Here is a 17,830-nt window from a genome sequence, read left to right on the forward strand (position 1 = left end):
CTACTTTTCTTCCATTATGTCCTTTAAATTTTTGCTGTTGGTCTAGTGTAGAGTCACCCAGCTCTAATCTGTTTGACATGTACTGTCTCTTAGTCCGAAGTTTTTCCACTGTGCTCTACTCACAGGGCTTGGACTCTGCCTACGGTCAATACATCTCGGCATGGCTCCCTAATGTCAGCAAAGCTTCTTCAGTTTATACTGATTGTGTATCTAGCCCAATGACGGTCCAAATTCTTGGGCAAAAGTTTATCAAGAAGCACAACAGATCCTGTACATGAATAATCTATAGATTGCATACGTACATGTGTATGTACGTAAAACAGCCTTTTATAACTGTTTCTCCTGTGTGGTGCCACACAGATAATTGTCCTGCAGTTCTCAGTTGAATTGCTGGATGGGGAGACGTAAAGCTTAAGTCAAGGAGATTCCTAGTTACTATAGAGTGTCCGACTTCTGTCAAACGTATTTGTCTGTAGAAAATAGTAACCTTTAGTTAATAAATAGATTTCTTAATTCTACTGACATTTAATAGGATACTAATTTTTATTATGTAATCTAGCAAATGAAATAATGAAGTTAAATGTTAAAATTATTTGCAGAGTAATATTTTGGTTATACTGAATCTTCTATACAGTTGGGGCATTCGTATTTTTTATGTCAGTGATAGATTGTGTTATTTTTGCTGTTAAATGCACTTGTTACATATAATTTGTGGAGCTAACAATTTGTGATTGGTAGTTTGAGGGGCAGTTTCACGGAGGACTTTGTATTTAAAACACATTACATTGCTCCCCCCTATCTTTTCAAATGGATTGCAAAGTGATTTAACCTTGGTAATTGTAGAAGTGTTGGATTGATCTTTATTATGGAAAGAATGTGTCTTGCAGGCAAGTCTGTCCATGTTTTCTGACTTTTGCATTTATATTGGCATAGAAAGCAGTCTGTTACACAGAAGAATTGACAGATAGGACTTAAATCCCCAAAATCCCAATTTAGGAAATACTTGAAGAGTCAGAAGAGTTATAGACAAAACAGAGGCAGGAAAAACAGGAAGCCAAGTTTACTGAACAATCTGGGAGCGAGAATCTTCATGATTTAATGATCGTTTGATTAATGAGAGTTGCGATTCTGCTGTAAATGTAATTTATTCTTTTAAAGATTGCCATTTTAGAGAGTCTTTAGGACTTCATAGGAACTGAAAAAAGCTTACTAATACTTCATCTAGCTTTTGTGCATAACTGATATGTAATTAAGAAAATTATAGTGAGGTAGTGGTAAATCAGAAATGGGTAAATGCACATATTCTGTAAGAGGTGTGAGTAAGAGGCATGAGCACTTACTGACAAGAAAAAGAAGTGGATAAATTCAGTTCAGTTGCATTTATTCATGACCGTACAATAAATAAACACAGCGCCCCCTGAAGCTTGGCTTCACTATCAAAATGAGTAAGTAAAATTGGCACCTTTGGCTACTTTCTTTAATGGCAATATTATTTCACCCCAGTTATGATTGCAAACTGGCATATCTGTGAGAGGTACAGAAAAATCACTTTATGATGCCATTTCAGACACAAAAGTAAGGGGCAAATTCTACTCCTAATTGCTGGTGTAACTGGAGCCAGAATGAACACGATTCCCTTTGCAAGCACGTGAGGGTAATGACCCTGATTTTGTACATTTATTCCTACTGCACAGAGATGCAAGCAAAACCAAAAACCAGGTCCATTGCACTTGCTGAGATCTAGGCAAGTGAGAATACGGCACAGGATGCCTTATGGGTTACAGATTTTCAAGAGAACTTGCTTCCTATTTAGATTCCTACATGCTGTGGGAGCTGCTGGGGGCCAGATACCTGTCATTTATGTGCTCGCTTAAACCCCATCTGGATCTTTTGACTGTCTAGAGCAGAACCGTTTGGACAGTGTGGATCATCTGACTTTGAGTGCTCTAAAAACACATGGCCTCTTGGGTGTACAAACCCATATTACTTCGTGCCAAAGGGAGCTGTGTTTGCCCTGCATATTTGAGCTTGGGTTTGCAAGCTTAACAGTTGAATGCAAAGGAAAAATACATTGTGAAGTGAGCAGATTTGATGAAGTTACTGAAGTAAAAATGATTTTGCACGGTTGCATTGCAAAGACCATGCAACACAGAACAGATTGGATGTGAGTACTTTCCCCAATACGCATTACAAGAATTTACATGCTGGTTTTGCATCCTCTGCTTAGACTAGCAATAACATAACAGCATCTCAGATTCAGTCCTTCCCTCAAAGCCAGCTCACTGCTAGAGTTTCTTTTGCTTTTCTAATCATCCTTTCTTTTGTTTGTGTGAGGAGCAAGCTGCCTTACTGAATTAGAATTGCACCCACTTGACCTTTTCCCAGCCATTTAAAGCACATTCATAGTAATCAAGGAGGGTTTCCACAACCTTCCAAGCACTGACATTCTTGTATCTGCCGTGCATCCTAGAAACAAGCTGACAGTTCTGGGTTTCAACACCTTTTTAGGATTCTTCCCCCAAAGCCTCTTGTGGTTCTTGAGGCACTTGCCATCTGTGTGAGCGTCACTTGCTGAATATGGTACAGTTCAAACTGCAGATGTTCTCACTTTCTTGTCCTGCAGCACAGGTGAGCCAGCCCTCTGAAGTCCACGTGAATTTGTAAGATCCATCTGGCTACTGTTACTCAGTTGCATTTAAGTTGAAACAAGGCTCCTGACTCAATGTCCAGCCATGTCCGCAATCTCTTATTGTGGTTGCTTATCCCACAAATGAGTATACCTCATTGGATCATCACACTGGAAAATGACAGTGTTTTTCTCTGTGTCTTCATGACTCAGTAAATATGAGCGTAGAGTTTTAATGAATGATATCTTTGGGTGTCATAACAGCAGCTTTTTGCCCATTCATCCATTTTCTTGTGATGTGATTAAACTCACAGCAGCTGGAAACAGCTGCCATTTATTTTTGGAACTCAACCTGCCCAATAAATCTTCTTCCTTTCAAAATGAAGAGTTTGCCCTGCCCAGAGCTCTTAGCAAGTGAACTTAATTCCTGGGCCAGAAACAGTGTATCTCCATATGAGAACTGCATGCCTTCAGCACCATGTGAAGTCTTTTCGGAGTTACATTGGGAAGAACATTATTTATTATTAGTGTTGCAAAAATGCGTAAAAGAAGCAGCTACAGAACACTCTGCTAGGTGCTGTGCAAAAACAGAACAAAAAGGTGATCTGTGTTCCCAGGCAGAGACAAGTGGCAGCACTTGGATACAGATTCAGATGGGAACACAAGGAAATAATAAGGCAAGAGTGTTTGGAGTGATAGGCACCAGATGCTTAACTGCTGATAGATGTTTATTGATTTATGCCATTTTAAGTCTGGAAGAGCCTGAGATTTTGGACATCAAAGTTGTGACAGTTTTAAGTCTGAAAAAGCTGTTTAAAGTTATTTTTTGAGAAGTTGTCGCTATTAATTACTCTCTCTTCTCTGTAGCCTGCTAAATGTGCCTCACAGTCACTAAGATTTTTGGCTTCACAGTCAGAGGGATAGAAGAACAGTCTGCTATGTTGTCAGGGTTTTATTGCCACTCATTTAGGATAACTTGCTTACTTCACTTTGTGAATAATGTCAAACTCAGTCCTTTCTCTGCCACATTATGAGTATTGTTTCTCTACATAACATATGATATCAATATAATTTTACCCCTTACCTTCAAGAAAACTTTTATTAAGTAAACTACAGAGTTGTTTATCGATTGCAGCTGATTAATTTTGAGGTTTGTTGAATCAATTATTTTTACTTGAGTCCCTTGCTAATTTATAACACAAGTTCAAATATATGTATTTTCATTGTTGAGGCACTCTTTATTATTTTCATTTGTCATATTGTGTCACTCATAATACCAGATCTTGCTCTTAATTTTCCTAAGTTCATTTCTGTTGCATGTTAAACTGCAAACTGAAAGGACTAAGGGTGGAAGACCCAGCTTGTTCTTGCAAAATAATTCTGGAGTGGAGTCATTCCCTTTTTAATTTTAGTATTTTTTGTCAAAGGCCTTCCACTGTGCACATGAATAGCACTGATATAGTTTGAAGACAGGCTAGTAAGTAGAAGGAGAGAGGCAGAGGGTAGTGAAATTAGGCTGACAACAAAGACATTGTTTTCACAGCAAATTTACATTTTAATGCTTTTATGGAAAGAAATGAAACGAAAAATAAGTGATTACAAAATCTGTGCTGGTTTAGGAGTGCATCCTCTGGGAAGGAGAACAATAAACGTGAAAGGGTTGTGGAGGTAAATGAACATGTAGCTTTTCAGCTGGAAATTTATTCCATGAAAATCTGTAACATTGGTTAAATTTTAACAGAAAGTAAAAGTGAGAATATAAAACCTGATTTCTTAACTTGATTTATAATCAAATTACCTCGTAAGGAAATAACTTTAATTTTAGATCAGCATCTGCAACAAAGAATAAGGATTTTTTTAAATGTCTGAGTGATTTCTGTTCGCTAGTGAGCCATGAATAAAACTCATGTTTCAGAGAAACCAGAAAATGCATGATTTCACCTGAAATACCCAGAGTGAATGTCAGTCATGAGGCCTCATGCTCCTAGAGATTCTGTATTTAGTGTTTTAAATATTCTAAATACCTATTTATTTCAATAATGTTCTGTTGCACTGTTTTAACTGAAAATCAGAATACGGCAGGTAAGGAAGAAGTAGCCTTTGGCTTTTTTAATTATTAGGAGTAATTTAAAAAAAAACACAGGAAAGTACTCCTCTACTTTCTCCTTTTTTAGAGACTAATATTGTAAGCTGTCTGTAGACATGAAGTTAATAGGAATGCTACACAGGAAGAGTTGAAAGGTTTTACACAAAGAGACAAATCTAGATGTCCTATTAACCATGAGAGACGGCTCCTTTACTCCGCTGTGAAGTAGAAAGTGTGTATGTATTATATTATGGTCTAAGCCAGGGAGACACACATAACTTAGCAAAGACAGGGAGAGCTATTCTTCATCTCAAAAGTCTTGGAGTCTCAAGAGCTCGTGGTGGTATGCTCTAGCGACCGTCAGCACATGAGCTGGTGTGCAAAGGGAAAAGGGTGGTCAGCTGCGCAGGCTAAGTGGCAGCCAGAAGACCAGTTCTGTGCTGATTTTTCTGGCATTTTTCTCTGCCATCTTTCTACCTCTGTTACAGCCACACAAGTGTTTACAGTCTCAAGCAATATTTGCTACCAGTGCAACTTCATTGTAGGATTTGGGCAATGAAGTGTGATTTTATTGTTGTTCTGAGAATGAACAAATGGTATTTTAATCTAGTATTCAATTGATGTTTAATTCCTTATTACAGTTGGGGTGGGCCACATGACCTATGAATACAGCTGTGGGAAACATTTTAAGAAACTTTTTTGTTTTGGTTGAAATTGCCAATTTGTCAGAGATTTCAAAGAGAAGATTTGTATTTGAAAAAAAAAAATTGCCACACTGGAAAACAAACAGATCTACTGAAAGACTGCCATTGTTTGTTTGTTTGTTTATCTGTGGCTAACATATCTAGCTCCTCAACAGGACTTGGAGGGCTAAAGGAGCTGGAAAGTCTCAACTCCCACACTCTTGGGCTTGAAGTTCAGGTTTTACAGGCTTCCAAAGTCCTGACAGTCAGACCACCCCAGAGCTGGGCAGGGAATGGAAATTCTGCTTCAGAGGGAAATTCAGCAACAAAAAAGCTACATATTCTTCCAAACTGGAATTAAATCAAATATCAAAAACTTCAAATATTCTGCCAAATAAAGTTACTGTCCTGGGCTTAACTTCTTGCTATGACTTTAGAGTCTATTTTTGAATAATTTGTTCATGAACTTACCCTGGTTTTTGTTCCTATGCATTGAAATCTCATAGCTGTTTTTGTCCAAGTGAGAACTGCACAGTCAGACCATTACAAAATCCAATTAAAGAATCGGGAATCTTCAGGAATGTAGCTTGACAGCCTCGCCTCACCAATACGCACAGATATGCGGAATCTGAGCCCACGTGTCCTCTGCTTTCAGTGGGCTGGACTGGATGGCCTGGCCTTAGAGCTGAGGCAATCCCTCATGCCACCTGGGAGCTGAAAGCTCATCCTATGGTCACTGAGAGCAGGGAAGCTCCTCCAGAGGTGATGCATGGGAACCCACTTATCTCGGATGACAGTAGGAGACGCCTGTAGTTCAGTGGTGCAACTAACCCACCCCTCTTCCTTATACTTCCAAAATTTCCAACAGTGTAAATAAAGGATTTTTAAGAGTAGAGGGTATTGGTTTGCTGAATATCTTTACACAATTTTATGTATTTCTAGGTAACCCTTGAAAAGATTTTACTCATCAGTTCAAATAACTAGAGTTGAGGGGAAAAAAAAAAGGTGAATACTCTTAACAGCAAAGAGAATGCGTTCAGTGTTGTTGGTCTGTAAGATGTATAAGGTTTCTGATGCCGATGGGTGCATTTATAAGGTTTTTCTGTGCATTTCTTATAGAGCTCTAACATATTAGGGCATGCCTTTTAGGTGCCCCTGTTGTACTATAAATAGAATTTATCAGCTTGGATTGCCTTTGCGATAGTTTCCTTTCCCCCTAGCAACTCAGGTAACAGTACTCTTAGTGAAACTGGGTTATCACAAAACACATGGATATGTTTATATCCTTGTACGTGTAATCTGATTTGTTACTCTTTAACTTTTTTCTCCGTTTCCCAGTGTCTATTACAGGAGGTGGCGGTGGAAGAGCTTTAAACTGCAAGCTCCCCCTACAATGCTACCCACAAGGCAGAGTTGCACGTAAAAACAGAGTGGAGAGAGGGGAGATACCTCCTTGAATGGGCTTTGCATGCAAGTGGCAGTAGCAACAGGACTGGAGGAGTTTAAAGCCTCCTCACGCAGATTATTTTCCACAAGAAGGAGTTTTCAATTTGTTCACTGAAACTGAGATAAAATGGAATGATTTTGTGAGCAGTGGAAGTAACAAATCTGAATTTCCTGTAGATTTATATCGTCTCCTGTCCACATCTTCCTGCCCTGTAATACTCTTTTCTCCCTTGTCTTTCTTCACCCCTTGCTTGCAATACACTCCATTTCTCACTATGACATTCCTTGGTATCTTCACTTCTCCCCATTTCTCCAGTTGTTCCACAGAGCAACTCTATGAGCTTCCTTCAACGCTCCATACCTGTTTCTTTGAGCGAGGGGCAGCAGGTGCCAGGGTTGACTGGCCATAGGATTGCAGACTCTCACAATGTCCAGGGCCTGTCTTCTCCCTTCCATCAATCGGAGCACTGATTTGGTTTTCACCATCCTCTGTTCAGCCACCAGCTGTCACAAAACATTCAAGAATGCAAGTCCTGGAGACCTTGAGCCCTGCAGCAACAGCGGTTGAACTTACCCATTGGCTTAAAAAAATTGTTAGGGCAGACTGCAAGGTAGACAGGCAGTTAAACTGTATTAAACATGTGACCTTAACTGTATTAAACATTCTAGACAACACCTAGACATTCTGCCTTTCTCTCTAGAAAAATATTCTAGAGAATATTTTTACTTTGTAACTAAAATGCATGCCCACAGGAACCATGAGACTCGTGCAAGCGCTAGTTGTCAAAACTTGCATTATCTGTTCTTTACCTATATATGACATTCTTCTCCCATTGCTTCCATCCTTTTGTCAGCATGACTCAGGTACAGTGCTGCCACAGCCAGTTGGAGAAGCAGTACTGTTCAGATGGGGTTGAATTTGCCAACGTGCGTGAGGAGTGTGACTCACATATTGGTGAAAACTCCACCTGTGAAGCTGAATACTTTAAGGTGAGACATTAGAGCTACTCCTGTTCATCTTTAAGAAATGGTATTGACTGTCTGGATTGGTATTAAGGGTTGACCCTGAAGGTCACCACACTGTTTGATGCACACCTACACCTCGTGTCTCTGTTAAGGCTGTCCACTTTGTGCTTCTTTGAGAGAAACAGTTCCTTGTTGAGTGAAGCAGACTGTCTCATTACATTTTAGCCAAGGTGGAGGGTTGAATGCAAAAGGGTGGAAAGTCTTGGGCGGCTAGATGGCTAGAAAACTACTTTTGCATGAAGAGAAGACATCAAAACTGTAGGAAGGGATGGGTGAGAAACTCAGTCTCGTTTCAGACTTTAGCTTTCATTAGAGCTTCATGGCCTAAGGTCAAACTTAGCGGTTTTCAGTATTGGTGGTCCAAAGGGGTAGGACTGAAGTTAATCCTCTCAGTGTACTTATAATTCCAGCTTGTGTACATGTCCTTAGTTAACACGACTTTCGTTTACAATTGAATGGAGACATCTGTAAGCTTGTGATAATGGCATTTGGTATTAAAATAAAAATGCCTGTTGTTGGTACCTTCAGTTAATCTGTGCCCTGCCATCCACCTTTATTACTATCTTTGTCTCTCCTTTCTTGAAAGTGAGCATATTCATACCACTCTGCAGAGTGTTTTTGGAAGAAAGTTCCACCAGTAGGATCATGACCTTGACCATGACCCAGTCATGAACAGCTCTGGTCCTATTACGGGTTTCTTTCAGTGGTCATGAAAATAGATGAGAGTTTTATCTTTTGCCCACTGCCAAAGATACTGAATGTTTTGGTTGATTCAGTTAAAAAAAGTCTACTGTATAGAAGATGGCAGACAACGTCTGACTTACAAGTTGCATATCTCTCCGAAATGCCGGGTTGATCATGTTCCTGGCAGTAGGATGCTGCTGATGCCAGGGCTGTGAAGTAATCCACGTTCTCGCTGTGAGTAGAAGAAAGGTAACGTGTGCTGATGAGACTGACATTGTTAGGCTGTCACAAACTTGTCTGCATGCGCAGCGTGATTTTGTCCCATGGTGGAGCGTGTCCCACAGAGGGAACATATCTCGCCTGTTGACCACATCCAGGGTATGCCCTGCTGCTGGCATGGAGATTCCTCTCTGCAGCCTGTATCATTAGAAGCCTGTCCATCCCAATCTGGATGTGGCATGAAAAAATATTTAGCCCTCTGTGTCAGTACTTTGAAGGGCTATGAACAGATGAACAAGAACTGTGATGGTGAGTACTCTGCAGATTCAAATGCTTGCTACCAGAGACAGGTTTATAACAGCAGCACTATTTTAAACACATGCTATGGGACAACTCTAAACCAGAATGCAACTGTTCAAGGAAACCCACTTTCCCATGAATTGATTGATGTTTCCCGATGTGGGCTTGTCAGCATGAGGAAGAAGAGTTAATGATAATGTTTTTTAAAATGGCCAGACTTCTTTAAAGATGGCAGGTTTTCATGGTGACAGCTGTATTATTAAACAAAATGGACTGGGTCTTAATCTCTGGCCCTGAGAATAAATGGCTCAGCACAGCTCGTGTCATGTAACTGACGTCTTTCCCCTGCAAAACACAGTGCATGAGGGCTGTTGGGAATACTCGCTGGCCTGTGCTAACCCCAAAATACGCTTCAGCATTGTCTGAGAGGATGTTAGTTGCCATTAGAGCTTGCTAATATTTAAACATCACAGATGATTGTAGGACAATGCCTGAGCCCATATTCTGTCCCTGTTTAATTTGCTGGTATAAACATAGTCAGTGTTATTTAATCTTTGTGAGCCACGTTCTGCGCCCCCCCCGCTCCCTAACAGGAATGTCCTACGCTTAGTAACTGTACTTGAGGTAGCTGTAGGAGTATCTTCGTAGATAATCTCTTTGATCCATGATGGTCATAGATGATTTATGATCTAATATCAGTGAACGATTCATCATTTCTTTTGTTGAATACATTTTTAAGCTGATGACCTTGAGACATACAATTTATCTGGCAATTGTGCCCTGCTATGGCAAACCTTTACATTCACACCAAGCCCATCTCACATGGGCTTGAACCTCATTTTGCCTAAGTTGGTCCATTTTAGTTTAGCTTAGGTAGCATGGGAAATCTTTTGGATCCTCTTTGTCTCCTTCAAGGAAGCAGAATGAGTGATTTAGTAATTCAATTAGTAGGATTAATCGCAGCACTTTGCAGCAAATGAGGCAGCTAATCTTTCTTTTGAATCCGAAGCTTGCGATTGGAAAGAAGATAAAAAGACCATATTTTGAAAACACTTGCCTCAGCTTTTACACTTAAGGGCAGTAGGCATAGGTAATAACGGGCATAATTTTACTCCTGGTTTTTTGGAAGCATAGGTTTTCTTGCCTTGAAAAAAAGGATGCAAAAGTAATCATTAATCTTTAAAATCTTCCTCAAAAGACAGTAATCAATTTCCAGATTTCTTGCTGATACAGGAGATGTAGAAATGGTTTTACGAAAGTTTCTACCACAACAGCCCTGCAGAAAGGAGTGAAGCTTGTAGAAATTTGACCTTCTTCAAGGTGCTCAGACATTTTCCCAAACTTTGTCATAGGTACTTTCTTTTTCCAAGGATCGAGATACGGTCTTACCTTCTGCGTTTTGTCAAGAATACTTTGGTTGTGTATATTAGGTGAGCACAAAAGTTCTATTGCTTTGGACTGTTGAACCTATTTTTTATTTTTGTACAGATCTTCAAAAGTTCTGAAAAATTCCGCTGAGTTATTTGTATTTTTTGTCAGTCTGTTTTTCATAGCTTCTACTAGTTAGTCTGGATTTCAGCAGGTGAGAGACCTCTTGTGGCCGGATAGACAAAAGCAATGTTAATACATGGTTCACCCTTCCAGATCTGGTAACTTAAATGGTGACATAAATAATAAAAAACTATTATAAAATTTAACTAATTAAGAGAGCTTATTGGTGAAAGTAATTGCAGGTGCTTCCTAATCACACCAAAAATAAATCTTCAAACTTCTCACATGTAACTATTTATTCCTTTATTGCTTCCATCGTTACTCCTTTCTGTGAGAAGGCAAGGTATAAGAGCAGTCAAGGGATTATAGGACTTCAAGTAGGACACAGCTTTCTATCCAAACACGAAGATCAAGGCATGGCTTTGAAGCTGCATGGGCTTTTGCTAATAACAGGGGAGAGGCAAAGGAAAAAATGGTCAAGATTATTATCGGGATCACTTAAGAAGCAAACGCTTACAGGCAGTGAAAGTCTGTAATAACAACTCGATCGTTAGGTTGTACCATCCATGAAGGCAGCAATGGTTCTAGCAAATGGGTGAATGGTCATCGCAACGTGCCTCCGGGCAGCTGGCAACCTTTGGAAATGGCTGCAAACACATCAAGAACTGAACTAATATGGAGTCTAGACTGCACTCCGGACTAAAGGATCAAAGTCTTTCAGAATAGGCTAACAACCCTGAAAAAATTAGAGTGAAAAGGAAATGTTGAGATTAATCTTACCAGGATAGTGATAATTATAATGACATACTGCTTTGTGTCTCAGAGTACCAGAGTGCTCCGTGAACCTGAGTTAAACTAGCCTTATCACTGCTATATTATTACTATTCCACAGTGGGAGAACTGAAAGAAAAAGTGACTTTCCAAGTTCACAGGTGAGATATGTGGAGACGTATGTGGGTCTACAGAGTCCTGGGTGTGCTCTGAGCACAGGGCCATTCATCAGCTTCTCTGTCTTTTTTCTTTAGTTGAAGAGGAAATGTTAGCCTTTAGGACTGCCAGTACAGAATCATCTAGGGTCAATATTAAAAGCCAGTTACTATAAACATCAGTTAAGAAAGCATTTGATGTTTTCCATCTCTGGATCATTTTGGCTGTGGTATAGCAACATAAACTATTATCAAGATGTTAAATCAAGATGCATCATGCACAGTTAGAATAAATACAGGTTGGAACAAATGGTTCAATGCATACAATTATGCTAAATGAAGATACAGTTTCTTACAGACATTGCAAGACTTAGCAAGCTCTGTACTTGAAGTTTTACATTAGCTGGAGACAGAGGTCTTTCAAGTGGTGGCTCAACCTGGAAGAAATAAAGAACATAAGGTTATTCAGCAGTTCAAGGATGGCAAGATTAATGATCACTTTTTACAAAAAAAATCCGGAGAAACTCTGTAACTCCCAATTTGAGCATTGTGTGACAAGACAAAGAAATAGATTGGGTCAATTCATATGCCTAACGGTAGAAGCCAGTGAAGATGTCCAGAAGTATGTAACGTCAAAATTTGGCAAGGCGTCAGCTGTATTCAGTAACTTAAATAAGATTTGGTTATCAAAAATACGCAAGCTTAAGTCAAACAATGAATCTTCAGCTCAGTTTTCATTTCTGTCTTCTAATTCATGGTTGTGAAAATTGGAAATCTAACAAAATTATAGACAGATGTTAAAAACTTTGAAAAAGATGCCTCAGGAAAATGTTAGACATGTTAGACAGAGTTAGATGTTCAGAAATGTTGCAATTCTTGGAAGAGATCATCAAGTATTTATTTCTAAAGTCATCCAGAAAAGCCAGAAAAGATGGAAATATCCCAGACTTACTAGTGATGAAACACAGAGCATCTGCCACTGGATGGAAGCAGTTGGAGAACCAAGTAAAAAAAGTGAGTAGTGAGGAACCATCCCACCAAACAGTAGTTAGTAAGGGGAAACGTATCTTAACGTTATGGTGGGCGTGAAAACAACATCCCAGCACTGGCTGGGAGGGAAGAGTGCCTGCCGTAGAGCATTCTGCAGCGGGGAAAGGATTCAGTTGTGTATTTAAAGACAAAGTACAAAATAGCATGCTTACATACTTCAAAATGCTGTAAAGTAAAAAAAGATTGAAGAAACAAGGAAAAAGGATTTTTTATTTTACTTTCATGCTGCTCTAGGTTTTAAAAGAACCCTTCACTGCAGTACAGAGAGAGAAACATATATAATACCTTATAAGGGAAAACTTAGAATATAGGCAGGGGTATACATCTCAGAGCAGTGAAAGAAATGTAATAGTTGCCCTCTTTTCAATAGGTGTGGTGCTTAAAGCACCAAATTACAGAAAATTAGTTCAATGTTTAGTTATTTTATATTCCATCTGCTCTGTTTAATGGCGCAGGCTATTTTCTTCAAGCCAAAAAGAGTCTGGAAGAATAATAAAATTAACAATAAAAGTTTAAATCAGCTTTTACGTGACAGTAGCAATTGGCAGACACCAGTTCCAGAGAACCAAACATCTTTGCTGCTTTCTAACAGCAAGGAAGAAAGCTGAATAAATCAGCAGTGTCCCCTCAATTTAAAATAAAAGGAAACCTTTTATTAACTTGTCCTGTGTTCACTTCTGTGGTGTATTCCAGGGCTGTAGTTCAGCAGGTCTGGAAGAGGCGGATCGTGTTTCATTGCTGGAAGCCACGTCAGGACTGTGATGCTTTTAAATAATGTTTGACTATGTAGTCTGTTTTTCAGAGCAGAATAGCTTCTCTTTATGACCTGTTAACACTAACCTTGAATGAATCATCTTTGTCTGTTAGTTCAGAGAGGGGTATTTTTTGCTGGGAAGTTGAGTAGGCAGTTTAATGATAAACTGAGTCATGCACTTCAATGATTATGTCCCAGTTTAATTGAACTGGACGCAAAAGGGAAGCAGAGGTGTTAAGAGTTCCCACTGTTCGCTGGTGTTTGAAACTGGGCTATGCAGGCAGGGAGCAATGAAATTCCATTATACATATGTGGACCATTCTGGTCCTCCACATCACCCTGCACACACATTCACACATACACAATATTTGTGAGGACTGGATCCAGGTTCTGTGCTTGGCTCTATGTAGGCCAGATGCAGAGCTCATGGAACTCAACTACAGATTAAAATGTCTGAGCCTAAGTATACCAGGAGTTCTTAAAGAGTTTGCAGAAAATTTTCCATCAGTTTGCCAAGGTGAGATAACACTATTGACACTACTGACAAAATTTGCATTGATTTGTTCAGGGCTAGGATTTGACTTTTTTTTTTTTTTTTTAAACAGGTATGTTGTTACTGTTGTTTGCTGGGAAAGGCCGCCCAAGTTCAAGGACAGAGTTGTGAACCCAACCCGAAGATAGGATACCAGTGTGGAACTGTCTTCAGAGCTTGCTGTGTGAAGGATCAAGAAGGCATTGATGTGTCCGTGAGCGATGATGCTCCTAAAAAGGAGCAAGGTATTTTATGTTGCAAATTATAAAAGAGCAAGACACAAAATGATATGGGGTACAAGGAGTGCTTGTACTTTAAATGATTTCTGTTGGAATTCCTCTAACTTGAGATCTCCTCTGAGTAATTTAATGATGCATGTTTTGGAGCTAATTTTTTTGGCTAGTGATAGCTGAAACATTGTATACCACAGGAGACTAAAAGAGCTGGAAAGTGGTCACTCAGTTCCTGGTGTCAGAACTTAGATTATTTCAGCCACTAATGATCTTATCTTGGAAACTGAGTATAAACTATTAATTTTTAATAGCGTTTTGCCCACTGATAAGTTCTTAATTAAAAAGAAAATCAACAACAGATGGCTTTTGCCAGCTTGGCAGAATTCAAATGTTGCCTTTTGTGTGAGAGGCAAATGCCCACAAACTGGGGGCATTTGAAATGTCTGGACTGCCTGGGAGAACTGAACATTTCCGGGACACATGGTTTCTGCATTCCTTTCGACATTATCAGAAGAGAGGGGCATCTAGATGGCAGCAGCTCCTGACACCCTTCTCCATACCTAGTCCACAGAGCTGAAGAGAATGAGTGTGGACACACTGACCCTTACAGACCTGCATTTGGGGTTTGTTTTGCCTTTTTCGCTAGCAGACAGACTTGAAACTGCAGAAAAGTCATGCTGTGTAGTGTTGCCTCCTTCATGGGCAGTTGAGCACTGAAAACATGCAGTCTGGCTTGCAGATCACCAGTGACAGATTTTGGGAGACATCATCCTAATCAACCATTTAAACTCAAACCCAAACCCACCACAAAAGCTTGCATTGGTCTGCTTGAGCCAGTGTGTTATCAGACTTGTTTCAGATCTTTCAAACCTGGCTTATGTCAGTGCACACCCTTATCAAGTAACATTTAGAAATGCCCTGCCAGTTTCTTTGTGTACTGCTGTCTCAGCAGGGGAATTCCCCTTGTCCATTAGCAGTGGGTGAAGTGACTGGACTGGTAGATACCTTGTACTTAGACCACTCTGCTAATAACAAAAATTTGCAGACTCAGTGTACCTGCATGACATGAGAAGTATATCAACACCTGAAAATCCAGAATTGTGAGCACAGCGTACTCACAATAACTCAATGTTAAGTATTTCCCCACTTACCCTTGTGGGCAAGTGGCATGCATAATGACCATTATGCATATGGTTAGTACGGTTATTATGGCACACATAATAACCATTATGCATTACAAAGATGGGTCTATGTCAACAAGCAGGGCAGGACAGTGTTCTCATCATTAAGAAACAAACAGGAGGTTGAACGTACGTCAAATATCCCTGTCGACAATAAAAATTGCCTGTAGAAAGGCAGAGCAAGCAACATGAATAGACAGCTTTGTTAGTCATGAAGGGGAGATCAGTCTCCATTTTGTAAGGCAGCTTCTTGGACTATCGCCTTGTGTTTGTGTTATGCAGTAGTAAGGCATGCAAGGCATTCTGCTGCAGAGGGTAAGGCAAGCTGATTCCCTGTATGACGCTTTCTTAGTCACTCTTAGTAAAGAGTAATCTCTGGTACAGTGTCCCCAGAGACCTCTACAAAATCAGACCAGACTTGGGCAAACTGATTTCATTAGCTTCTGTGTGACCAAAATGTACCCCTGTGGCTTGAGGACCCAATGTACCAACCCAGACTTGTGCCACTGCACAAAAACTTGGTTTCACGTCCATGATGTACTATTTGCTTGTAAGTGACCACTGGTTGAATAGGCTTATGGACAATGTTGTGGTTTAACCCCAGCCGGCAACTAAGCACCACACAGCCACTCACTCACTCCCCCCCGGTGGGATGGGGGAGAGAATCAGAAGGGTAAAAGTGAGAAAACTCATGGGTTGAGATAAAGACAGTTTAATAAGGAAAGCAAAAGCCGTGCACGCAAGCAAAGCAAAGCAAGGAATTCATTCACTGCTTCCCGTCGGCAGGCAGGTGTTCAGCCATCCCCAGGAAAGCAGGGCTCCATCATGCATAACGGTAACTTGGGAAGGCAAACGCCATCACTCCGAACGTCCCCCCCTTCCTTCTTCTTCCTCCAGCTTTATATGCTGAGCATGACGTCATATGGTGTGGAATATGCCTTTGGTCAGTTGGGGTCAGCTGTCCCGGCTGTGTCCCCTCCCAACTTCTTGTGCACCCCCAGCCTGCTCACTGGTGGGGTGGGGTGAGAAGCAGAAAAGGCCTTGACTCTGTGTCAGCACTGCTCAGCAATAACAAAAACATCCCTGTGTTATCAACACTGCTCCCAGCACAAATCCAAAACATAGCCCCATCCTAGCTACTCTGAAGAAAATTAACTCTATCCCAGCCAAAACCAGCACAACAATCACTGAAACGAGACTAAGCTTCCTATTCAATAACCAGAGTATTTTGAGATTGTGTTTTTTACACATCTCACTACCAACCTACCATTTCCCTTGCGTTCAAAGTGGCAGGATTGGAGGAAGTCCATTAGCTAGTCCTTTGGGCAAGCAATGGGTTCAGGCAGTGGATGTATTCAGCCCTTTTATGTCCTCCATGTGGAGAGAAAGAACTCTCAGGACACTTGCACGTAGCAGAAGTACCACTGATCAAAACTCTGAGTTAAGGTATATGAAGTACATTTGAAAGAATGCCATAAGTAGATGCCCAAAAGTTGGGTGTGGAGTTCTTTTTGGAATGAAGTCTAAATAAATAACTGAGGTTAATCTGATTTTCATTAAAACTGTGAGTACCCCAAGCTACTATAAAGTCAGTGGAAGCCAAGCGTGCCTCAACAACATGTCTTATGAAAATGAGGTTAAGCTCTGGTTAAAAGCCTAATGTTAAGAACCTGCATTTGAAAATCTCAGCCCATATGTAATCTATGATCACAGCGTGACTTTCATATTGAATCAGTCAGATGGAAAATGCCCCATGGCCACGTGCATTTGAATGTCAAATTTAAGTATGAAATAGCTGTAAAATATGTAAATAATGCTGTTTAATTTTGTCTTGGTTTATCCAAAACCCTGGTCTGAGTCCCATCCCAAGCAGGCAGCTTTTTACTGTGAGAAGAAAAGTGCTTTCTCCTCTAATGCCTCTCTCTGCTCTTTTTAGTTGAAATTTCAAAGGAGGAACTAGACCAAGAAGATCCTTATCTGCATGATGGCTGCAGAGGTAAGTCAGGTGACTACTCCTGTTAGCCAGCTCTTTTGTGATTGCCTCCAATAAAAGTGAAGCAAACTTAGATATAGAGATTAGCCAAAACCTTTTGCCTAGGCTAGTTATGGATAAAAATAACAGAATAAAGACCCTTTCTAAGAAATAGTAGGCCATGGAGGCATTGTCTCCCGAGGTGGAGTTTGTCTTAACCAACTGAAGCTTGGACTATACATTTAACTTTTATTTAACTTCTACTGGGTAATACCTTAGAGGTGTTACCTATTGAACCTGAGGAGTAGTCTGGATTATTCAGAATGTGGGGATCCTATATTAAATATGTGCATTCTTTTATTCTCCTCTTGGGATGATCAGGGTGATTGAATATGAAATGAAACTTGTTTCCTTTTGAGATGCATCACCTGAAAAAAGGAAGAAAAGCGACTATTGTCCTCATTAGTCGGGCTGTTCTGCCTCCTGGGAAGAATGTGTTATTGGGATATTGTTCTGCTAAGTATTCTGATTTATTGCTTGTCACATGTGATTTACATGTCTATAAACTTAAAACAGCAGTGATTTATTCTTTTGTACAAGCATTTCAGAACTAAGTAATTT

The 17,830-nt window shown here is 40.1% G+C and overlaps 1 protein-coding gene across 3 annotated transcripts in view; it reads left to right on the top strand.

Moving 5' to 3' along the window:
* The window catches only part of FBLN1 (fibulin 1), an 83,943-nt gene that overhangs the window by 16,333 nt on the left and 49,780 nt on the right, over window positions 1-17,830 (top strand). For all 3 annotated transcript variants that reach the window (XM_076344287.1, XM_076344297.1, XM_076344306.1), the window contains exons 3-5: window positions 7,696-7,831; window positions 13,897-14,068; window positions 17,174-17,233. In XM_076344287.1, coding sequence (XP_076200402.1) covers window positions 7,696-7,831; window positions 13,897-14,068; window positions 17,174-17,233 — 368 coding nt within the window. The remainder of the gene's footprint in view (window positions 1-7,695; window positions 7,832-13,896; window positions 14,069-17,173; window positions 17,234-17,830) is intronic.

This window comes from Aptenodytes patagonicus, chromosome 1 (genome assembly GCF_965638725.1).
Source record: "Aptenodytes patagonicus chromosome 1, bAptPat1.pri.cur, whole genome shotgun sequence".
Lineage (NCBI taxonomy): Eukaryota > Metazoa > Chordata > Aves > Sphenisciformes > Spheniscidae > Aptenodytes > Aptenodytes patagonicus.